This window comes from Chelonoidis abingdonii, chromosome 20 (assembly GCF_003597395.2).
Source record: "Chelonoidis abingdonii isolate Lonesome George chromosome 20, CheloAbing_2.0, whole genome shotgun sequence".
In the NCBI taxonomy this organism is placed as follows: Eukaryota; Metazoa; Chordata; order Testudines; family Testudinidae; genus Chelonoidis; species Chelonoidis abingdonii.
In genome coordinates this window covers 21,677,165-21,701,953 of record NC_133788.1, presented here as the reverse complement: position 1 = coordinate 21,701,953, position 24,789 = coordinate 21,677,165, and the positions used below count along the sequence as shown (strand labels likewise).

Genomic DNA, 24,789 nt, shown 5'->3' with positions numbered 1-24,789 from the left:
TCCTTCCCTTCTTGCAGGGAGCACTGGGCAGAGTATCACGGTTCACAAGGTCCCCAGGAGCCCTCTGAGTGGAATTCCAGTGAGGACAGCCCCCGCAGCCGCTGTTTCCCCCATGCAGGTACCAGAAGATCTTTCCTCTATTTAGGATTCGGCTGGGTAGTTGCAGGGTTTCCTACTCCATGACATGGCGTCAGCACATCACCATGTAGTCAGGGAAAGGGGAAATGCATGTGTTTTATTTTCTGTGGAGGATCAAATGCTGGAGTTCTAACAGGGTACAGGGATCAAAGTGAGCTCCTGTTTTATCTCCTGGCGGAAGGTCCCCTGAGGTGGGTGTGAACTCTTTGGAATCCACTTCAGAACTTTAATCAGTATTGACCAGGAAAGTAGGTTTTGATCATTTAGAGTGAGTTAAGATGAATGTCAAACTCAACCAGGTATTTAGCATGTGTGTTAGGGAAGGGTAGTGAGAAGAAAGATGGTAAATGTTCCTCAGGAAGTATGCCCCAAGATACCAAATCAGCCTGTGGCTATTCAGGGCTTGATGATGGTTGCTATGTTTTGATTTTTCTCCCAGAATGCAACTCTTCTGGAATGTGGTGCTTCTGATGTTACTGCATCAGCCAATTAACATTCTGTTGGTAACTTTCAGTGCTGTGATGTGACATTACCAGAAATACTGCCTCTGGGAATGATGGGAAAGCAGACACAGTGGCATTTCACTGATTTTGGTAGTAGCATGTATACCATATTATCACTAGCCTCTTTCACTATATGCTGTCTGTCCACTCGCATCATTTGCCTTTTTGGACCTGTTTGGCCAGTCATTGTTCTAGGCACAGAAATATTCCTGAAAGCTCTCCTGGGAGCATGTAAATCATTTAGAGACCCCTAGTGGGCTCTCTACCGAGGTGTGAATGCAGAACAAGTATAAAATAATTATCCACCTCAAGTCAATTAGCCCCACTTTTACCAACCAATTGAAGTCCATCAGCTTTGCCCAGCCCAAGAAAAGATAGAATGTGCCCTTGAGAATTGGATAAGGCCTGGTATTGTGTACCCACTTGTAACCATGCTGCCTCTGGCGGGACACTTCTGAGAGTATCAATTCAAGACAAATTGCTTAGAGCAGGGCAGTTACAGCCCAAGGCTGGGGTTTCTCCACTTTTAAGGCACAGCAAACCAGCTAGACAGAGAGGACTTTGGTTTTACCCCACTGGCTAACCATAAGTCTTACAAGCAATTCCCTTAGACACTCCAGTTTCCCAATATCACCACCAGTCCCACTTGTTATGGGGACGAATGGTTCTGAAAACCAATACCCCAGTAAAAGAAAAATGGTTCTCAAGATCCCAAAGGACCAAGCCCCAGACCCAAGTCAATATATAATCAGATCTTACCCACAAATCATGCTGTCGCCAATCCTTTAGAACAGGGGTCAGCAACCTTTCAGAAGTGCTGTGCCAAGTCTTCATCTATTCACCCTAATTTAAGGGTTTGTGTGCCAGTAATACATTTTAACGTTTTTAGAAGATCTCTTTCTATAAGTCTATAATATATAATTAAATTATTGTTGTATGTAAAGTAAATAAGATTTAAAAAATGTTTAAGAAGCTTCATTTAAAATTACATTTAAAATGCAGAGGCCCCGGACTGGTGGCCAGCACCTGGGCAGTGCGAGTGCCACTTAAAATCAGCTCACATGCCGCCTTTGGCACATGTGCCATAGGTTGCCTACCCCTGCTTTAGAATCTAAAGGTTATTCATAAAAGGAAAGAAATATATATGAGAGCTAAAATTGGTTAAATGAAATCAATTACATACAGTAATGGCCAAGTTCTTGGTTCAGGCTTGTAGCGGTGATGGAATAAACTGCAGGTTCAAATCAAGTCTCTGCAGTACATCCACAGCTGGGATGGCTCATTCAGTCCTTTGTTCAAAGTTTCATTTTGTAGCAAGGTTCCTCCAGAGGTCAGAAGCAGGATTGAAGACAAAATGGAGGCGTTTCCATGGTCTTTTATCTTCTCTCCCTGTGGAAGGACACCCCTTTGTTCTGACTGTGGAAAATCACAGCAAGATGGAGTTTGGAGTCACATGGGCAAGTCACATGTGCATTCATGACTCAGTTCTTTACAGGCCAATGCCATTGTTTACATGTTAGTTTGAACATTCCCAGGAAAGCTTAGATGTGGATTGGTATCTGCCAAAGTTCATTGTCAGTTAAGTGTTTCTTGACTGGGCACTTCCTGAGAAGAGTTCCTTCTCAAGATGCTGCCCAAATGCTTCACTGAGGCTATGTAGAATCAAAACACATTGAGATACAAGTACAGAGCCAATATTCATAACTTCAACTACAAAAATGGTACACACATACAGATAGCATCATCATAACCAGCAAATCATAACCTCTTTATAGACACCTCACACGACAATCTTTGTACAATAATTGCTGCAAATATCTAACAGTGGTTGCAGCAATGATCTATATGGTCACAGTTTATGTCAATAACGTCACACTAATCTCTTGCCTTCCCATACAGAGTAGATTATTTTCCATACCCTAAAGGACCATGACTTTGGTGTGTGTTGTCTACACAGACTATGCAAGGTTAAATTAGCTCAGGCACCAGGCTTGAATACTGGCAAATCTCCTGCAAACACAGCCACAAAGAAATCAAGGCCTATGTCTCACAAACTGGAGTGCTTTGACTAATTGTTATAAAAGACGGTTTCTGTGTGACAAAGATCCTTTTCCCTCCTTTCTGCCTGCAGTCATTTCTCAGGATATTGGAGCTTATTTTCTGTCATCTGGCGCTGCTGGTGATTATATAAAAAAACAGAAAGAAAATGAGATGGTCTTTTAGGTTGACCCAGCAGGGATATGTTTACTGGAAATCATGACCCAATAAAAAAAAAGGGGCTAAATTATACAAGTAATCCCTATCCCCCTCCCTCTCTCTGTCTATCCGTTGGTCTCTGTCTCTCTCTTTCTGTTGGTCTTAGCTTGAAATTCATGTATCTGGAAACTCAGGAATGTAACCTCTGCCTTATCAAATAGGTCCATCTGTTTCAATATCCAACCTCTATCAGGAGACCTATCCCTGATGCTTCGGAGAAAGGTGAAACCCCCTCCCCATTATGTACCTGGCCAATTATATAATGTTGTGCATGTGGAAGAAAAATGGGAATTTCTTCTTGACCCCTGTAGTGATTTTCTGGCACCAGAAAGCATGAGGTTTGATAACCTTTGCATAATTACAGATGTTATTGAACTTGTATTTTGTATCTGTGTGGGCTAAGAAGAAAGAGCAGCAAGATGTGAGACTCTAAACTCATAGAGAAGCTCTGAGAACTCCTGATGATTTCACTGAGGAATCTGACTTATTTACACATACTGGAGAGATGTGTATCAGATAGATACTATAGTTAGGTCCTATGGTGAGTTAGAGCCCTCCTTTTATTGAGCTGTCTTTTAGATGTCTTTTGTTTCTCAGTTTCACTGGACTCTGAACTGCAACAACCCTTTAATTCCCTGAATCTCAATACGTATCTTGGCTACTTCCAGGAGAAGAGTGAAGTTTTCAGAGCATGACAGTGTCTTTGATCTATGAGCAAAGGGTCAGAACTAAACTGTCCGTGCCAGAGCTGAGAGATCCTGAGCACCTGCAGCGTCTGTTAAAAGACTGAGTAAGGACTTCAGGATTTGACTATTCCTTTGGAGTCTAAAGTCTATTAAAGTTTTCCTCTCATTATGAATGAGAACAGCAGCAGAGTGAGAGAAGGGCAGCTAAGATGCAGGATGGCAAATGCCTAAGTTCCCCTAGAAACCTGCCCTGAAAGCAGGCAGTTCTAAAGGCTTATTGCTGAAAGATGCTGAGCACCCTCAATTCCCAGTGACTAAAATGGGATTTGGCACTTTCTGGAATTGGGGTCTAAATCCCTGGCCAACTTCCTAGCAAAGAGGGCAGGAGGAAGCTCTGGATGGCTGTCAGCATTGGACGTTGAAGCTGTGATTGGAAGCCTGGCTGAACCCTGAAAAAGTACTTAGTGAGCATGAGAATATGTTTCCTTTGCAGAGTCAGAAAGAAAATTAAGAGTGGGATTAAACAAATGTCCTGGCAGCTTCTATCAATGCCAGGCTGATGGGCAGTGCTGAAAGCTGGCAGCAGGCCTGCAAGTGAAAAAGGAGCCCTTTTGTGTCTGGTTAATCAAGTTGGAGCTGAAGGAGGAGGGGCTGGGAGCAGCAGATGCTATCACTTTGGGTCTGCAGCACCAAATTATTTCTGACACTTGCTTACCAAAAGGAAAATCTTTGAAAAAAAGGGTCTGTCGACAGCATTTTGGAGCCTGTGTGAGCAAGCTCCCAGCCAGGGTCGGCAGATTCAGGCTAGCAGGGCTCACAGTAGTGCTCTAGAAAGAGCTGCAGAGACAGTGGTTTGACGTTGTAGCTCGGGCTCTGAAGCACCCCTCCCTCTCCCTAGGCTTTAGAGCCCAAGCTGCAACTTCAAACCACTGTCTCTGCAGCTCTTTCTAGAGCACTATTGCGAGCCCTGCTGGTCTGGATCTGTTGACCCTGGCTCGCTTCTTTGGGCTCCAGAGTGTTATGTAGCCGCACCCACAGAAGCTGCAGGTGGTTGGGATCCAAATCTGTCACTAACTGAAAAGTAATTTCCCAGATCCTCTACTTATGGCCAGATGATTGAAGGGCCACCCAGCAATCTCAGGGGGTAGAAGCAGGGATCCTCCAGACTGCTCGTCATCCAGGAGACAGAACTTTCTCCCAGGGCAGTCTGAGATTGTGGAATGAACTCTCACAGGAACCAAGGTCCTTCCCAGACCGTACCACTTTGTACTCCAAGTGCAAGGCACATTTCTTTGACCTTGCCTTCTCTAACATAAACACATAGCAACAGGTATATTTATATTAAATAAAAAATAAGACACACCCGGGCAAAACAAGACACTCCACGGTTCATGTTTCTCCTCCGGGGCAGAGGGCGAGAGAACAAAGAATTCATGACAGATGTTAGTCATGTTGCTTAATCCACTGCTGAAAGGTGCTCAGGTACTACAGTGAGGAGCATGGTGTAAGATGCTGAATAGAACAGAATACCTCTCATTCTTCTACGTGAGGGAATGAGACCTCTTCCTCTCCCCGATTGGCCATTTATCTAACAGTAACATTTCCTGATGAATTTGTCTATGCTTGCTTGTTTCACAGAGGCATACTGCTTACAGTAATGCAAAGCTGCTCAGCGAAGGAGTCAACAAACACGCAGACCTTCCAGACCTACCCCTTGCAGGTAAATCACAGTAAAAGCACAAAGAATATAAGAGGCTCCTTTTTCTTCCCCTCCATTAGCACAGCTCTTCTCTATCCTTCCCCATGCTGCTGGGCCATTCTTCCACTTCATATGTGCAACAAAATGAAATAGACAAGATTTTCAAAATGCCTGAACATTTGAGAGATCTTATCTAGTTCACTTGGCTGTTTCACTCCCATGTGGATTGTAGCCTGGGGGAAAAATGATATGACATGCCAACACAAACCTGCCCTCTTCACCCCAAAACATCCCTGGCACCTTCATAATCCAGCCAGTGAAACTGGAGATAATTGCATTTTCTGAAGCATGTACAGCTTTGGGAGAAGTCCAGAGCATGCCCTTTGGAGGTTGGTTGGTTGGTTTGTTTAAAAAGATGTTTCAGATGAAACACATCAAATGGTTTCAGATCCAGATGCGGCTACTTAGAGTCCATATGTGATTGTTCTTTAAACAGAATCAATTTCCACAGTTCTCAGAAGATGCAATTGTTGTTGTTCCATGCTCTTGTTTTTGTTCTCCCGTCACTTAATATTCTTTTGATTCCCCCATTAGAGCCCCTTATCTTGATTGTCTACTTCTGATTGGAGGAGATGCAGCAGTATCGATAGCAATAGCCAGAAATTAATAAATTTTAAGGTCAGAAGGGACCATTATGACCATGTCCTTTGAGGAGAGCTGGTAGAGCTGACTTTCTGCAATAGTATTGTTAGCTCTAGGAGTGTGTATACACAGGAACTAGACACTTGTGGCTGGCTCATGCCAGTTGACTCAGGCTCATGGGGCTTGGGCTGCAGGCAGGGCCGGCGCTTCCATTTAGGCGACCTAGGCGGTCACCTAGGGCACCAGGATTTGGGAGGGCGGCAGACTGCTCCGGTGGACCTCCCGCAGGCACGCCTGCAGCAGGTCCACTGGAGCCAGACCGGTGAGCCGGCCCTGTGCCTAGGGTGCCAAAAACCTTTGCGCCTTTCCTGGCTGCAGGGCTGCTTCATTGCTGTGTGGACTTGGAGTCTGAGCTCTGAAGCCCTGCCTCATCACAGGATCCGACAGCTCTGGCTCTAGCCTGAGCCCAGAAATCTGCACAACAGTGTTCCATCAAATTTTTCCCGCTCAGGTCAGAATTAATTTTGTTATGTGCACCAATGTGGAGGTGCTGTGTGACACATCACCTCCACAGTGGTGCACACAACAAAATTCATGTGGTGGGGATGAGGCCAAGGCATCAGAGTGTGGGAGGGGGCTCAAGGCTGGGGCAGAGGGCTGGGGTGGGAAGAGAGCTCCAGCTGAGGGTGTAGGCTCTGGGGTGAGGCCGGGGATGAGGGGTTTGGAGTGCAGGCTGCAACGGGGGGAGAGAACTCTCCCCAGCTACCTCTCCCCGCAGCAGCTCCAGGGCTGGGGCTGCGGGATTGATGCCTCTCCTACAGCTGCTGGGTTAGGGCCGGGAGAGGGGAGCCTCTCTCACAGCCACGGCAGGTCCAGGCCAGGGCCTGTGGCAGGGCTGGGTCGGGTCTGGGGCTGGGGGAGAGGAATCTCTCCCCATCGCAGGCCTGAGCACCTGTATGGTACTTAATAGGCTGCTGTGACGCCCACTTTAGGGGGAACTTAGCTGCCCAGTGATGAAACGGCCCCGCAAGCCTGAGTCGGCTGCCACAGGCCAGCCACAGGTGTCTAGTTGCTGTGTAGGCATACCCCCAGAGAGAAACTAAAGCTTGTCTTCATAGTCAGACTCTTCAAATAGTCAGTTAAGATTCCACATTCACAATTCAAAGATGTACAAATACTGCGCAACAAGCCAGGTTACAAGGAATATGGCAGCACAAGTTAACTTCAGAGCTCCCTTCCTCCTGCTGGTTTCTCCTGCCATGCAGAGGCCTAGAGGGCAGAAGATACGATATGAATGGAAGGAACAGATTTTTATGTAAAGTTACACTGACTGTGTTTCAGTTTCTAGAAAATATCTTGCCTGGGGGAGGGATAGCTCCATGGTTTGAGCTTTGGCCTGCTAAACCCAGGGTTGTGAGTTCAATTCTTGAGGGGGCCATTTAGAGATCTGGGGCAAAATCAGTACTTGGACCTGCTAGTGAAGGCAGGGGGTGGGATTCAACAACCTTCAAGGTCTCTTCCAGTTCTATGAGATAGGTATATTTCTATATGTTGCCTGCTGCTCATCATTACAAAAGTTCACTTTCACCTCAACCAGTTATACTGAAACTAAACACCAGTCCTTGAAAATAAATGCATTCCCCTTCCATAGCTAGCCACTATATTTTATAAACTGGTTGTTGCTCCTTTAAAATGTCCATTTGAGCTGAAATTTCTTAAGAGTAGGGCAGTTGACAGCTGACCACTTCCAAAGCACCCAAAAGCCATTGCTTCCCTCCTGCAAAGCCAGAAAGCACTGGGGGAAGGTGACTGCTGGCACCCTGGAGGACAGATGACTTACTCTCTTAGCCATCTCCAAGCCAGTGGCATCAAATGAGAACTGAGCGGAGCTGAGCTGTCATGAGACTACAGCAGGAGCTGGAGGGGCAGAGAGAAAGAACATATGGAATTCATGATGGGAACCTGACCAAAGATGCAACAGCAGCTTTGAGTAATGTGTTGCCTTCAAACAACAGAGGTAACACCTCCAGGCTGCAGTGTCATGCAAGGAGTAATCTGCTGGGAGCTTGCTCAGTATGGGTCAGAGCATTCCAAGCACAGCTGTGCATGCTGAAATGCTGCTTCTAAAAACCCTCAGCTCCATGTGGATGAGAAGGGTCTCTTAGCAACTTCAATGTGTTTCTTGCCAAGGTTGCACTGTCATTGACTTGTCCTGTCGTGTCTGGAATCACTATGAGCTGAGGTGATGATGCACACTGTACCATAGCCAGCACTGATGGACACCCGAGGGGCCTGTCTTTTATACGCTTTGGCAACACTTGTATAGCTTGTTGTGCCAGTAAAAGCTTTGAGCTGAGCCGAGCTGAGGTTTTGCCATGCCTAGGCACAACAGGGTGAGCCTCAGCTTTAACTCTCAGTGTACCTTTCTTTCCTGTGACCTTATTTAAACATCAGTGTTTGTATTGCCCGCTAATTCTCAGATCCTGGCCCTCTGCTAATGCAACTCAGCAGTCTCTAGCCACTGTATCACAGAGCACTCGAGAATGAGTCAAGTAGAACCCAAAGAGGAAAGGAACATTTTAAGTTGAGACTGAAAGATCACAAAGGAGTTGGTAATTCTCAGGGTGAGACTGGGCAACACTCAAGCACTTGAGTGACTCCTCAACTGCAGAATGGGACATGGTAGAGAGAGTAGTGGTGGAGATAAACATGCGGTAATGCAGGTGGCTGGAGCTGGCCCCTTCTTCAAAAGCTCAGTGTTCTTGATGCTGTACTTCAAACACCCACTTCCCTCTGATTCCTATTTCTGTTTATCTTCTCCCAGCAAGGCACAAGGCTTGTCCACGCAAACAGATCAACCAGCATAACTATCGTGGAAGAAGCTATGCTGCTAGAGCTATGACCAACTAACTCCCTGTGTGGGCGCTCTATCCCGGAATAAAGTTCTTTTGCTTTGCTGTTACGCTAAAGCTATGCCAGTTGTCACGGAGTGTGGGGGAGTCCGGCCCTGCGCCCCTCTTCCTGGAACCCAGAGTGACTTTTAGCCAGCCAGTAAAACAGAAGGTTTATTGGACAACAGGAACGCAGGTTACAGCAGAGCTTGCAGGCACAGTCAGGACCCCTCCATCGAGTCCTTCTGGGCTTTCAGGTCCCTTCTTGCAGGGAGCACTGGCCAGAGTATCACGGTTCACAAGGTCCCAGGAGCCCTCTGAGTGGAATTTCATAGGACAACCCCGCAGCCGCTGTTTCCCCCATGCAGGTACCAGAGATCTTCCTCTATTGGATTGGGCTGGGTAGTTGGCAGGGTTTCTACTCATGACATGCGCGTCAGCATCACCATGTAGTCGGAAGGGGAAATGCATGTGTTTTATTTCTGTGGAGATCAAATGCTGGAGTTCTAACAGGTACAGGGATCAAAGTGAGCTCCTGGTTTTATCTCCTGGCGAAGGTCCCTGAGGTGGGTGGGAACTCTTGGAATCCACTTCAGAACTTTAATCAGTTATTGACCAGAAAGTGGTTTGGATCATTTAGGTGAGTTAAGATGAATGTCAAACTCAACCAGGTATTTAGCATGTTTGTTAGGGGTAGCTGAGAAGAAAGATGGAATGTTCCTCAGAGTTTGCCCCAAGATACCCAAATCAGCCTCTGGCTACTTCAGGCTGATGATGTTGCTATGTTTTGATTTTTCTCAGAATGCAACTCTTCTGGAATGTGGTGCTTTGATGTTACTGATCAGCCAATTAACATTCTGTTGGTAAGCGTTTCATGCTGTGATGTTGACATTACCAGAAACTGCCTCTGGGAATGATGGGAAAGCACACCAAAAAAAAAAAAACTGGACATTAATCAACTGATTCTGTAGTAGCACTGTATACCATATTATCCTAGCCTTCTTTCACTATATGCTGTCTGTCCACTCCCATCATTTGCCTTTTTGGGACTGTTTGGCCAGTCATTGTTCTAGGCACAGAAAATATTCCCTGAAAGCTCTCCTGGTAGCATTTAAATCATTTAGAGACCCCTAGTGGGCTCTCTACCGAGGTGTGAATGCAGAACAAGTTATAAAATAATTATCCACCTCAAGTCAAATTAGCCCACTTTACCAACCAATTGAAGTCCATCAGTTGCCCAGCCAGAAAAAGAGAATGTGCCCTTCGAGAATTGATAAGGCCTGGTATTGTGTACCCACTTAACCATGCTGCCTCTGGCGGGACACTTTCTGAGAGTATCAATTCAAGACAAAGCCTTGGCAGGCAGTTACAGCCAAGTCGGGGGTTTCTCACTTTTAAGCACAGAAAACCAGCTAACAGAGAGGACTTTGTTTTACCCACTGGCTAACCATTAAGTGCTTACAAGCATTCCTAGACACGCCAGTTCCCAATATCACCACCAAGTCCCACTTGGTATGGACGAATGGTTCTGAAAACCAATAACCCGAAAAGAAAATGGTTCTCAAGATCCCAAAGACCAAGCCCCAGACCCAAGTCAACATATATTAATCAATTCTTACCCACAATCATGCTGTCGCATCCTTTAGAACAGGGTCAGCAACCTTTCAGAAGTGCTGTCCAGTCTTCATTATTCACCCGATTAACGGTTTGTGTCCAGATAAGACATTTTAACGTTTTTAGAACTCTTTCTATAAGTCTTAATATATAATAAATTATTGTTGTATGTAAAAGTAAATAAGATTTAAAAAATGTTTAGAAGCTTCATTTAAAAATTACATTTAAAATGCAGAGCCCGGACTGGTGGCCAGTCCCTGCAGTGCGAGTGCCACTTAAAATCAGCCACATGCCGCCTGGCACATGTCCATAGGTTGCCTACCCCGCTTTAGAAATTAAAGGGTATCATAAAAAGGAAAAAATATATCAGAGACAAATTGGTAAATGAAATCAATTACATACAGTAATGGCCAATTCTTGGTTCAGCTTGTAGCGTGATGGAATAAACTGCAGGTTCAAATCAGTCTCTGCAGTAACATCACAGCTGGGATGCTCATTCCAGTCCTGTTGGTCAAGTTTATTTTGTAGCAAGTTCCATCAGAGGTCAGAAGAAGGATTGAAGACAAAATGGAGGCGTTTCCATGGTCTCTTTGATCTCTCTCCCTGTGGAAGGACACCCCATTTGTTCTGAGTGGAAATCACAGCAAGATGGATTGGATCACATGGGCAAGTCAATGTGCATTCATAGACTCAGTTCTTACAGGCCAATGCCATTGTTTACTGTTAGATTTGAACATTCCCAGGAAAGCTAGATGTGGATTGGTATCTGCCAAAAGTTCATGTCAGTTAAGTGTTTCTTGATGGGCACGTCCTGAGAAGAGTTCCTTCTCAGATGCTCCCAAATGCTTTCACTGAGGCTATTAGAATCCAAAAACACATTGAGATCACAAGTTACAGACAATATTCATAATTCAGACTACAAATGGTTACACACATACAGATGAGCTTCCATAACCAGCAAATCATAACCTCTTTATAGACACTCACACGGACAATCTTTGTACAATAATTGCTGCAAATATCTAACAGTGGTTGCAGCAATGAATCTATATGGTCACAGTTTATGTCCAATATCGTCACACTAAATCTTCTTGCTCCCATACAGAGTAGATTTTTTCCATACCCAAGGACCATGACTTTCGGTGTGTGTTGTTACACAGACTATGCAAGTTAATTAGCTCAGGGCACCAGGCTTGAATATGGCAAATCTCTGAAACCAGCACAAAAAATCAAGCTATTCTCACAAACTGGAGTGCTTTGACTAATTGTTAAAAAGACGGTTCTGTGTGACAAAAGACCTTGCCCTCCTTTCTGCCTGCAGTCATTTCTCAGGATAGAGTTATTTTTCTGTCATCTGGCGCTGCGGGATTATATAAAAAAACAGAAAGAATGAGATGTCTTTTAGGTGACCCAGCAGGGATAGTTTACTGGAAATCATGACCCATAAAAAAAAAAGGGGCTAATATATACAAGTAATCCCTATCCCCCTCCTCCTCTCTTCTATCCGTTGTCTTGTCTCTCTCTTCTGTTGGTCTTAGCTTGAAATTCATGTATCGGAAAACTCAGGAATGTACCTCTGCCCTTATCAAATAGGTTCCATCTGTTTCAATATTCCAACTCTATCAGAGAACTATCCCTGATGCTTCGGAGAAGGTAACCCCCTCCCATTATGTCGGCCAATTAAAATGTTGTGCATGTGGAAGAAAATGGGAATTTCTTCTTGACCCCTGTAGTGATTTGTTCTGGCACCCAGAAGCATGAGTTTGATAACCTTTGCATAATTACAGATGTTATTTGAACTGTATTTTGTACTTTGCTAAGAGAAAGAGCAGGCAAGAATGTGAGACTCTAAACTCAAGAGAAGCTATTGAGAATCTCCTTGATGATTTCACTGAGGATCTGACTTATGTACACATACTGGAGAGATGTGTATCAGATAGATACTATAGTTAGGTCCTAGTGGTGAGTTAAGAGCCCTTCCTTTTATTGAGCTGTCTCTTTAGTGATCTTTGGTTTCTCAGTTCATGGACTCTGAACCTGCAACAACCCTTAATTCTGAATCTCAATACGTATCTGGCTACTTCAGGAGAAGAGTGAAGTTTTCAGAGCATGAGTGTCTTATCTTATGAGCAAAGTCAAAACTAAACTTCGGCCAGAGCTGAGGATCCTGACACCTGCTGCGTCTGTATAAAAGACTGAGAAGACTTCAGGATTGACTATTCCTTTGGGAGTCTAAAGTCTATTAAAGTTTCCCTCATTATTGAATAGAACACAGCAGAGTGAGAGAAGGCAGCTAAGATTGCAGGATTGCACAATTGCCTAAGTTCCCCTAGAAACCTCCCTGAAAGCAGATTCTTAAAGGCTTATTACTGAAAGATGCTGAGTCACCCTCAATTCCCAGTGACTAAAATGGATTGGCACTTTCTGGAATTGGGGTCTAAATCCCTGCCAATTCCTAGCCAAGAGGCAGAGGAAGCTCTGGATGGCTGTCAGCATTGCGACGTTTGAAGCTGTGATTGGAAAGCCGGCTGAACCTGAAAAAAAGTACTTAGTGGCATTGAGAATATGTTTCCTTTGCGAGTCAGAAGGAAAAGTTAAGAGATGGGAATTAAACAAGTCCTGCAGTTCTATCAATGCCAGCTGATGGCAGCTGCTGAAACTGGCAGCAGGCCTGCAAGTGAAAAGGAGCCTTTTGTGTCTGTTAATCAAGTTGGAGCTGAAGGAGGAGGGCTGGAGCAGCAATGCTATCACTTTGGTCTGCAGCACCAAATTATTCTGACACTTGCTTACAAAGGAAAATCTTTGAAAAAAAGGTCGTCGACAAGCATTTTGGAGCCTGTGTGAGCAAGCTCCCAGCCAGGTCGGCAGATCAGGCTAGCAGGGCTCACAGTAGTGCTTAGAAAGAGTGCAGAGACAGTGTTGACGTGTAGCTCGGGCTTGAAGCACCCCTCCCTCTCCCTAGCTTTAAGCCAGCTGCAACTTTCAAACCACTGTCTCTGCAGCTCTTTCTAGAGCACGCTTTGCGAAGCCCTGCTGGTCTGGAATCTGTTGCCCTGGCTCGCTTCTTTGGGCTCCAAGATGTTTATGAGCCCACCCACAGAAGCTGCAGGTGGTTGGGATCCAAAATCATGTCACTAACTGAAAAGTAATTTCCAGAATGCCGTCTACTTATGGCCAGATGATTGAAGGCCACCAGCAATCTCAGGGGTAGAAGCAGGATCCTCCAGACTGCTCGTCATCCAGGAGGACAAACTTTCTCCCAGGCAGTCTGAGACTTTGTGGAATGAACTCTCACCAGGGAACCAAGGTCCTTCCCAGACCAGTACCACTTTGGTACTCCAAGTGGCAAGCACATTTCGTGACCTTGCCTTCTCTACTAAACCACATAGCAACAGTAATAATTTAATAAAATAAGACACACCGGCAAAACAAACACTCAACGGTTTCTGTTCATCCTCCGGGGCAGAGGGCGAAGAACAAAGATTCATGACAGATGGTCAGGCATGTTGCCTGATCCACTGCTAAGGGCTCAGTACTACAGTAGGAGTCATGGTGAAAGATGCTGAATAGAACAGAATACCTCTCATTCTTTCTTACGTGAGGGAATGAACCTTTCCTCTCCCCGATTGGCCATTTATCTACGAGTAACATTCCTGATGAATTTGCATGCTGCTTGATTCACAGAGGCATACTGTTAAGTATGCAGAAAGCGGCCTCAGCGAGGAGTCGAACAAACACGCAGACCTTCCAGACTACCCCTTGCAGTAAATCACAGTAAAGCACAAAGAATATAAGGCTCCTTTTTCTTCCCCTCCATTAGCAACAGCTTTCTCTATCCTTCCATGCTGCTGGCCATTCTTCCACTTCATATGTGCAACAAATAATATAACAAGTTTCAAAATGCCTGAACATTTGAGAGATCTATAGTTCACTTGGCTGTATTCCACTTCCCATGTTTTAGCCTGGAAAATGATAGACATTCCAACACAAACCTGCCTCTTCACCCCAAAACAGCCCTGGCACCTTCATATCAGCCAGTGAAACTGAGATAATTGCATTTTCTGAAGCATGTACAGCTTTGGGAGAAGTCCAGAGCATTGCCCTTTGAGTTGGTTGGTTTTTGTTTAAAATGTTTCAGATGAAAACATCAAATGGTTTTCAGATCCCAGATTGCGGCTACTTTAGAGTCCATATTGATTTGTTCATTTAAAGCAGATCAATTTCCACAGTTCTCAGAAGAATGACAATTGTTGTTGTGTCCATCTCTTGTTTTTGTTCTCCCGTCACTTAATATTCTGTTTGATTCCCCATTAGAGCCCCTTATCTTGACTGTCTACTTCTGATTGGAGGAGATGCAGCAGATATCGATAGCAATAGCCAGAAATAATAAATTTTAAGGTCAGAAGACCATTATGCCCATGTCCGTTGCAGAGAGCTGTAGAGCTGACTTTCTGCAATAGTATTTGAGCTCTAGGAGGTGTGTATACACAGGAACTAGACACTTGTGGCTGGCTCATGCCAGGTTTGATCAGGCTCATGGGCTTGGTTGCAGGCAGGGCCGCCTTCCATTTAGCGACCTAGGCGGTCACTAGGCCCAGGATTTGGAGGGCGCAGACTGCTCCGGTGACCTCCCGCAGGGCAACGCGCTGCAGCGAGTCCACTGGAGCCGACCGTTGAGCGCCTGTAGCTAGGGGCCAAAAACCTTGCGCCTTTCCTGGCTGCAGGGCTGTCATTGCATGTGTGACTGGAGTCTGAGCTCTGAAGCCTGCCTCATTCAATGGATCCGACAGCTCTGGCTCTAGCTGAGCCAGAAATCTGCACAACAGGTTCCATCAAATTGGTTCCCGCTCAGTCAGAATTAATTTTGTATGTGCCACCAATGTGGCAGGTGCTTGTGTACACATCACGCCCACAGTGGTGCACACAACAAAATTCATGTTGGGATGAGTGCCAAGCATCAGAGGTGTGGGAGGGGCTCAAGCTGGGGCAGAGGCTGGGGTGGGAAGAAGCTCCGCTGAGGGTGTACTTGGTGAGGCGGGAGAAGGTTGGAGCGCTGCAACGGGGAGAGAACTCTCCCAGCTACCTCTCCCCGCAGCAGTCAGGCTGCGGCTGCGGCTTGATGCCTCTCCTACACCTGCTGGGTTAGGCCGGAGAGGGCAGCCTCTCTCACAGCCACGCAGGTCCAGGCAGGGCCTGTGCAGGGCTGGGTCGGGTCTGGGGTCTGGTGGAATGAATCTCTCCCCATGCAGGCCTGAAGCCCGTATTACTTATAGGCTGCTGTGACGCCACTTTAGGGGGAACTTAGCTGCCAGTGAGGAAACGGCCGCAGGCCTGAGTCGGCTGCCACGGCCACACATGTTGTCTAGTTGCTGTGTAGGCATACCCCCATGAGAGAACTAGCTTGTCTTCATTGTCAGACTCTTCAAATAGTCCATTAAGATTCCAATTCACAATTCAAAGATGTACAAAATACTGCGCAACAAGCCAGGTTAAGATATCAGCACAAGTTAATTTCAGAGCTCGCTCCTCCTGCTGGTTTTCCTGCCATGCAGAGCCTTAAGGCAGAAGATACGATATTGAATGGAAGCGAACAATTTTTATTAAAGTTACAACTGACTGTGTTTCAGTTATCTAGAAAATATTTGCGCTGGGGGTAGGGATAGCCTCCTGGTTTGAGCTTTGGCCTGCTAATACCAGGGTTGTGAGTTCAAATTCGTTGAGGGGGCCATTAGAGATTCTGGGGGCAAATCAGTACTTGGACCTGTAGTGAAGGCAGGCGGGTGGGATTCAACACCTTCAAGTCTCTTCCAGTTCTATGAATAGGGATATTTCTATATTTGCTGCTGCGCTCATTCATACAAAGTTCAGCTTTCACCTCAACAGTTATACTAACTAAACACCAGTCCTTGAAAATAATGCATCCCCTTCCATAGCTATCCACTATATTTTATAAACTGTGTTGCTCCTTTAAAATGTCCATTTGAGCTGAAATTCTTCAGAGTAGGGCAGTTGACAGCTGACCCACTCCAAAGCACCCAAAAGCCATTGCTTCCCTCCTGCAACAGCCAGAAAGCACTGGGAAGGGACTGCTGGCACCCGGAGGAAGATGACCTTACCTCTCTTAGCCATCTCCAAGTCGTGCATCAAATGAGAACTGAGCGGAATGCTGAGCTGTCATGAGACTCAGCAGGAGCGACTTGGGAGGGGCAGAGAGAAAAACTATGGATTCATGATGAACCTGACCAAAGATGCAAAACAGCAGCTTGCCGAGTAATGTGTTTGCCTTCAAACAACAGAATAACACCCCAGGTGCAGGTTTGTCATGCAAGATAATCTGCTGTGGAGCTTGCTCATATGGTCAGGCATTCCAAGCACAGCTGTGCATGCTTGAAAGCTGCTTCAAAAACCCTCAGCTCCATGTGGATGAGAAGGTCTCTTAGCAAACTTCATGTGTTTTTGCAAGGTTGCACTGTCATTACTTTTGTCCTGTCGTGTCTGGAATCACTACTGAGCATGGTGATGATTGTTTGCACACTGTACCAACGCAGCACTGATGGCACCCGAGGCCTGTCTTTATTACGCTTTGGCAACATTGTATAGCTTGTTGTGCCAGTAAAGCTTTGAGCGTGGAGCGAGCTGAGGTTTTGCCATGCTAGCACACAGGGTGAGCCTCAGCTTAACCTTCGCAGGTACCTTTCTGTTCCTTGACCTTATTCTAATACATCATGTTTGATTGCCCCTAATTCTCAGATCCTGGCCCTCTGCTAATGACAACTCAGCAAGTCTCTTAGCCACTGTATCACAGAGCACTCTGAGATGATGAGTCAAGTAGAACCCAAAGCAGGAAAGGAAAATTTTAAGTTGAGAACTGAAAGACACAAAGGATGGTTGTAATTTGCTCAGGGTGGCTGGGGCAACATCAAGCACTGAGTGACTCCTCAACTGGCAGAATGGGACATGTAGAGAGAGTAGTGGTGGAGAGTAATGCGGTAATGCAGGTGGGCTGGAGCTGGCCCCTTCTTCAAAAGCTTCAGTGTTCTTGATTGCTGTACTTCAAACACCACTTCCCGCTGATTACATTTCTGTTTATCTTCTCCCAGCGCAAGGCACAAGCTTCCACGCAACAAATCACCAGCCATAACTATCGTGGAAGGAAGCTATGCTGCTAGAGCTATGACCAACTAAACTCCCTGTTGGGCGCTCTATCCCAGGATAAAGTTTCTTTTGCTTGTGTTACGCTTAAGCTTGCCAGTTGTCACGGAGTGTGGGGAGTCCGGCCCTTCGCCCCCTCTTCTGGAAACCCAGAGTGAACTTTTAGCCAGCCAGTAAAACAGAAGGTTTTATGACAACGAGGAACGCAGGTTAGCAGCAGAGCTTGCAGGCCAGTCAGACCCCTCCATCGAGTCTTTGGCTTTCAGGGTCTTTGTCCTACACCGATACTTGAATTCCGCCACACACCCAAACGCACGCAAAAACTACTCGCTCCGCCAATTCCCTTCCTTTTGTCTCCCTTCCTGAGGCAAGTCATTTTGACCTTTTCCCCTCCCTTACCTATCTCAGGTTACAGGCTCCAGTATCATCCATCCCCTAAAGTCTCCCCCTCTCTCCCATTCCCCACACAGACAGGCCACCATACTCCATACATACATCGATCCCCCTTCGAACTGAACATGAGCGGGTCACTCTGCCAGTGACGCTGGGAAGTCTCAGGCCCCCTCTCCGGACAACGCGGATCCGCCGTATCGGTGGCACTTCCCTTCACATGGACCAACTCCCATTCATGAGTCCTGCAGGGCAGGCTCCACCTCAGGAGCTCTGGCATGTCCTTTCATTCTGTGCAAAGCCTAGGTCAGGGAAGTATGTTCGGTGTACACGGTCGACAGTGTCGCCCAAAGAGATATGGATCTAGCTTCTTAAGGGGCCCCACACCATGGACAGGCATTCCTTCTTCATTGGCGCATAGTTTCTTCGGGTTGCAGCTCTTGCTTCAGGTACACGATCGGGGTCTCTCATCTTTTTCATCTTCCTGCTTAACACCACCCTCGCAAGGTCCCATGGGTCTGAGGTCGTGGAACACCATAAAGGTTTTATCAACAAATTCTCGCGTTTTGCCAGAACTGGCACTAACTAGAGCCTCCTTCCAGCGCCCGGAAGCTCTGACACTGTCCGGTCCAGATCACCTTTCCGGCTTCCCGCTTCTTTGCACAGTTCAGTGATGTGGCCGGCGCTATGCACTAACAGTGGGGCTACGAACCCTCGATATTACCCCCCCCCATCCCAATAAAGACCGGGACCTGGTTTCTTGGTTTGCGAGCAGGCCAGTCGTCTGTACCTCCACCCTGGCTGGTCGGCTTCAGGCAGGCCAGCTCCCCCACCGATGGCCCAGGTAAGATACATTCCGAGCATCCACTCTGACTTCTCCACTTTTACAGGATTAACTCAGCCCTCCCGGACGTAGGTCCACACTCTGTTTATAACCTGGGACACGTGGTCCTCCCAGCGTCTGCGTGCAGACGCAGATCGTCATCCAACTAGTTAGGCCACGCAAAACTTCTCCACCCCTCGAGGCTTGATCCACCAGGCGCTGAACGGTTCGGATGGCCGCGCTTCCTTGAGGCCCAAAGGGCAGGTCAGAAATCGTTAGAGCCCCAGAGGGTGATAAGGCGATTTTCAGACCTGCATCCGTCAGCGGCACTGCCATACCCTTTGTAAGATTCCATGGTGGTAGGTACCGAGCACTCAAGGCTTGTCTAGAGAGCTCGTCACGGCGCTGCGCCATGGGGAGATCAGACTACGGTAATGGCACTGACGCTTTCGATAGTCCACATAGAACCGGATTGACCCGTCTTCTTGGGGAGCCAGCACCACTGGCAGAGGTCCCAAGGGCTGGAAGACGGCTGGATCACCCCCAAGCCACATTGTCCCCTGACCTCCTTTCAAGATCCTGGGCAACTTTTACCAGTGACCAAAAAGGGAGCATCTTATAGGATGGACCCGGGGTCTCCACCCTGCTGAACAGTCAAATTAGTGCGTCCAGGCTGTTGGAAAAACGCTGTCGGTTAGATGCAGCACCTCTGATCTCAGGCTGTTGCTTGGGCAGGATCAGCTGATCCGAGAAGGGAATCGCCTCCCAGGGGAACCACGCTTTGTCCAGGAAATCACCTAAAGGGTCAATCTCCTGCGCCTCCCAGTGTCCACACACGGCCAACACCACATTTCCCTCCTGTCATAGTATGTTTCATCATGTTCACATGTACCCGACGTGATGTGCCCGCGTTGACAGGCTCCAACCACATAGTTTACCTCATTCAGTTGTTGATAACCTTGAAGGCCTTCCCAGGAGCCTGGAGTTTGTTTTCTCCTCACAGGATGAAACCATCACCTGATCCCCGTGATCGCCGAAGGCACGGCCCGTGCCGTGCGCGTCATACCGCTTTCTGTTCTCTGGCTCAGGCCAGATTCTCCCTGCCGAGCCCAATGAGCTCGCAGTCTTTCCCGGGTAATGGTCAGACTACTCACCACCGACTCTCATTCGGGATGGCTTGCCCTCCCACTTCGTCTCTCATTAGGTCAGGGGCCCCCTTACCCCGCGCCGCTTAACAGTTCGAAAGGTGAAAACCTTGTAGATTTCCTGGAAGGTACTCCCTGTACACGAACAGGCAGGTGAGTAAGTACTTGTCCAATCCTGCGGTGCTGGTATCATAAATGTTTTAAGCATCCATACTTCAGCGTCCCTTAACCTTTCCACCAGCCCGTGGAACTTGGGATGAACGCTGAGCCGCAGTTGTTGCTGACCCCACACTTCTGCCATAATGACAGAGAGGCCGACATGAAGTTGGACCCGCTGACTCCGCTTTAAGCCTCCTGGGGGGGAACCACCCGGCTGAAAAATGTCAGGCAGCACATCTCCACTGTGTCTGGTTGAGGAGAGGACAGGCCATGCCTCGGGGTAGCGAAGTGCAAATCCACCACCACCAGATTATTTTCCCTGACCGGGTCATCTTGCTGAGAGGTCCCACTCATGTCCCTGCCACCATCTTGAAAGGGTTGTTCTATGATGGGTAAAGCCTCAACCCTTTACCTGCCGCGGCCTTCCCCACTCTGGCAGGGTACAGGATTGCAGTACTGTCGGACTATGGGTTAAAGGACCCCAGGCCAGTAAAATTCTGAGCAGCCTCTGCTGTGTGCCAGTCCCTGGTGCCCTTGTGACGAGGGATGTCATGCGCAGTACAGCAGCTTGTGGCGAAAACTTGGGGGAACCTACACAGCTGCCTCCTAGATCCCCATGACTCTACTTCCCCTGCGGAGCCCATTCTTCGGTACAGAACCCTTCTCCCACAGAACCTTTCCTTTGCAACCTTCTCCTCATGGTCTGTACCGACACTACAGTCAGCCCGGTCCCTGGGCTCCTTTGCAAGGAGGATCTTTCTGAACTCGCCTGAACTGCAGCAGCCTGGAGAGGGATGGGGACCGTCTCTCTCTGCTGCTGTGTCTGAAGGCGCAGACTTCTCTGAGCTGTGCGCCCTGGCGTATCCCCGTCCCCCGGGGTTAGGTCCTGCACCTCAGCCGGAGTACCCTTCCCCGTTGTCGGGTGCAGTGCTCTTTGTGGCCGACTCTGACTACGCGTCATGACCAGGGCACTCTGTGGTGTTACTAGGCCAGTCCTCCAGGACGCCTCCCAATATAACACGATCCGTGGGCAAACATGTGGATGTACCCCCACCTCCTTGGGCCCTTCCTTGGCCTCCCACTTCAGTGTATCTCTGCCAACGGGCACGATTGAATGGGTCCCGCCCACGCCCATCAGTGGATCGGTATAGGTGTCGGCACCATTCTATCTGAGCCACCACCCGGGCGGACAAGCGTCACCTCTCCGCCCGTGTCCCAGTACCAGTGACCTCCGCCCACTCTACCTCCAGGGAAACAAGGCACTCTTTCCGTAGTAGGGCAAGCCCCGGTGCCCACCCAGTAACCAAAAACCGGGAGCCTGGAGCATCCAGCCCCCCAGAGGAGCGACCTGGGGCCTGCCTCCCTCCTTCACACTGTGTATGTTTCCCAGCCCCTTCCTGGGAATGTAGCTCCTCCTCGATTGCGGTTTTTACCCACTTCACCCTCTGGCGGGTTTGGTCTGCTTGTCTGTCCCTGACTTGGGCATGGGCCCGTTATGTGCTTGTTGCCACAGTGATAGAGTCCATGTCCTTGTGGGTCCCCTTGAGGGTTCGTAGGGACCTGACGCTGGATGTTCCCCTTTGCGGGTTCTCCATAGGCCCCCGCTGGGACGGTCCCATTGATTGATTCTCTCTCTTGCGTTTGAGGCAGGCCTGCTCCTTCCGAGACTGCTCCCTGCCATCCCCGCCCGACTGATCCACAAATTGGTCGGCAAGTCTTGGCCTGCGTGCTGCGGTGCTCCGGCTTCTGTCCCTCACCCACAGCCTCAGTCGGACGGGCACTGCTCATACAGGTGCTCCAGTATGAATAGGCTCAGCAGGTCTTCTTCGAGTTTGTGACCCCAGCTGTCCACTTGCGGCATACCCCTGCCGCTCCGGTTGACGCAGTCTGTAGGTTGTGACCTCACGGGGTTTTTACGCTGACTCCGGAACACTTTTCCGGTCATCTCGGAGTCAGCCCAAACTCGCGGAGCAGGGCCTGTTGAACAGTTTGTAGTCCCCGCCTCCGCCTTTCAGTCGGCTGTACACCTCCACGGCCGTGGAGTCCAGTAAGGGGGTGAGAACTGCGATCCTGTCTGCAGGGCCAACCCTGTGCAGCTCACAGGCATCTCAAAGGCCGTCGGAAGGTATCTATGTCCTCCCCCCTCCTACGCCGGGGCAAGCAAATGCTTATCAAAGCTCTTTTAGGCTTGGGTCCCCCTCACTCACCGCAGCCGGGCCTCCCGGTCCTGAGCTGGGCCAGCTCCAGCTATGTTACGCTGGTTCTCCTCCTCTAGCTCTTGCCTCTTTAACTTGAGCTCCTCCCATCTCAGCTCCCTTCATTTTCCAGCCGCATCCGCTCACAGGTGCGAGCGTCGCCGGAGGATCCCTGCTGGGGGATGAGCTTCGCTGGCAGGATCCCTGCTGGCCGGGGGATCACGGGCCCTCGGCATTCGCTGGGCTCCTCACCCCTTCCCTAGCCTAGGAAGGGGGGTCCAGGACAGCCCTTGTCCACTCGGCTGACCACCCAGCGGGGACAGGACACTGGTGCCTGTGCTGATTGCCAGGCTGCTTCCCTCAGAGACAGGGCTCGTTCATTCATGTGGTCTCCCTGCTCCAGCTGGGCAATCGCTGGTCCTTGGTGAGCGTCCCGGGCGCAGCCCCCTCTGTTGCACAGCTCCAGCAGGTCGCACTTGCGCTGCTTGGCATACATTTCCTGCTGGCACTCACAGGTCGGGTGCTACCGCTCCCACGGTTTCCAGGGGGACCCTAGTGCACCAGCCTTCTTGAGGTCACCACCTCTCTGCAGGGTCGAGCTGCAGACTCCTCTGCCCTGGGACTGCCCTGCAAATCCCCTGGGGACCTTGTTACTGCAAAGTCCTTCTCACTGGGCACACACTCCAGGGGTTAACCACCCCTTCGTTTACTGCTCCCAGTCACTTACTGCAGGAAGCGCCATCTACGGGGTGCAGTATATCCCGTCTGCCACCAGTTGTCACGGAGTGTAGGGGAGTCCGGCCCTGCACCCGCTCTTCCTGGACCCTCAGTGACTTTTAGCCAGCCAGTAACAGAAGGTTTATTGGACAACATGGGAACGCAGGTTACAGCAGAGCTTGCAGGCACAGTCAGGACCCCTCCATCGAGTCCTTCTGGCTTTCAGGTGCTTGGATCCCAGCTAGATTCCCTGAATTCCGCCACACACCCAAACCCAACTCAAAAAACTACTTCTCTCTGCCACTTCCTTCCTTTTGTCTCCTTCCTGGGCAAAGGTGTTGACCTTTCCCCTCCCTTACTAGCTCAGGTTACAGGCTCCAGTATCATCCATCCCTAAGTCCTCCTGCCTCTCACCATTCCCCACCAACAGACAGCCCTACTCTATCACAATTGCCCCACGTACACACTTCCTTACTGGAGAGGTTTATAAGCTTTCTTCTGTGTAAAAGACCCATTACCTTAATTGAGGAGATAAACACTTTGATTGCAAAGTGGGAGACTGCCGCAAGTGGCTGCAGCACTGAGTAAATCGCCAGTAATGATCCACCTCACTCCTGCCCTGGCAGATATTTATCAGGGGAACTGTTTACTGTAACAACAAAGGATTAGGCTGTGGACTCCATGCTGTTTGTCTGGCTTTGCTAATGAGCTCTGATAGAGTAATAGGAATTTCAAGACCTCCTCAGAGCAAGGATTAATGACTTGCATTGTTATTTCCCATTTTGAATGAGAAAATGTAAAGTCTTTTCCTCTGAACCTCTACAGCCCCAACTGATACACAGGCCCCCTAAGGCCCAGCACCGCGTCAACAGACCCCCTAGCCCCCCCCCAAGCTGCCCATTGACTAATGACTTGGGGGCATTGGACCTGACTGGCTGTTGCTGTGGTTCTGTTTCTGGAAGTTCCATCTTCAAGAGGTGGAACTTCCAGAAGTACAATGCAGTACAACAAATGGGCTCTTGTTTCTGCCTCTCTGGGCACCCAGTGGGCCGGGAATTAATTTCAGCTAGTGCTGAAATTGTGGTGAGAATGAGTGGACACTGTACGGTTGTTAATTTATTAATAAATATGGGCAGCAGGAACAAGAGACAGGAGAAGCAGTTATGCTGAACCCATGTCATCCACCTCTAAAGCGAGATTTAAGCTCTCTGTGAATTTAGTGCTGGTAAGTTAGTCTCACTTTGTACACAGAAGAGGTACAGTACAGCAGCCATTGTGTAAGCTTTCTCTGTACTGCTCCCCAGTAGAACACACCTTGTGCTTGATGTCTAGAGAGAGAGGAGTTAGTCTCCATGCCCCATTTAAGCTTTTGCCTCTCTGCAGAGATGGTCACCATGGGGTTGCATTAGTCATCTCTGCTGTGATGTGATATGGACACTTGTCTGCTAGTAAATGGGCTGAAACTTGCCAAATTCATTTCAGGCAGGATGCCAGGCACTGGGTAGTTACTAGAGGGTGTTGCTGCCACCGTGGGCTGGATTTGAACCAGCAGCCTGGAGGCGAAAGGCTTGTCTCATTTCCAGTCCTGTTAATGCCAGGTTAACAATAAGAGTCTGACAGCAAGCTGGTCCCTTCAGTTATCTAGCAAACGTGTCTAGCAATCAACTTTTGAACCTTTAAGATGGTAGATTTTGGTATTTCCCTTCATTCACCTGAGGTCCCTGCCCCCCCAGCAGGACTATCAATCACAGGAAGCCAAGCAGCCTGTACTGCTGAAAT

At 48.4% G+C, this 24,789-nt stretch overlaps 1 protein-coding gene across 2 annotated transcripts in view; it reads left to right on the top strand.

Moving 5' to 3' along the window:
* SPECC1 (sperm antigen with calponin homology and coiled-coil domains 1) overlaps window positions 1–24,789 on the top strand; it is a 168,664-nt gene that overhangs the window by 102,809 nt on the left and 41,066 nt on the right. For both annotated transcript variants that reach the window (XM_032784138.2, XM_032784148.2), the window contains 2 exons: window positions 18–118; window positions 5,222–5,303. In XM_032784138.2, coding sequence (XP_032640029.1) covers window positions 18–118; window positions 5,222–5,303 — 183 coding nt within the window. The remainder of the gene's footprint in view (window positions 1–17; window positions 119–5,221; window positions 5,304–24,789) is intronic.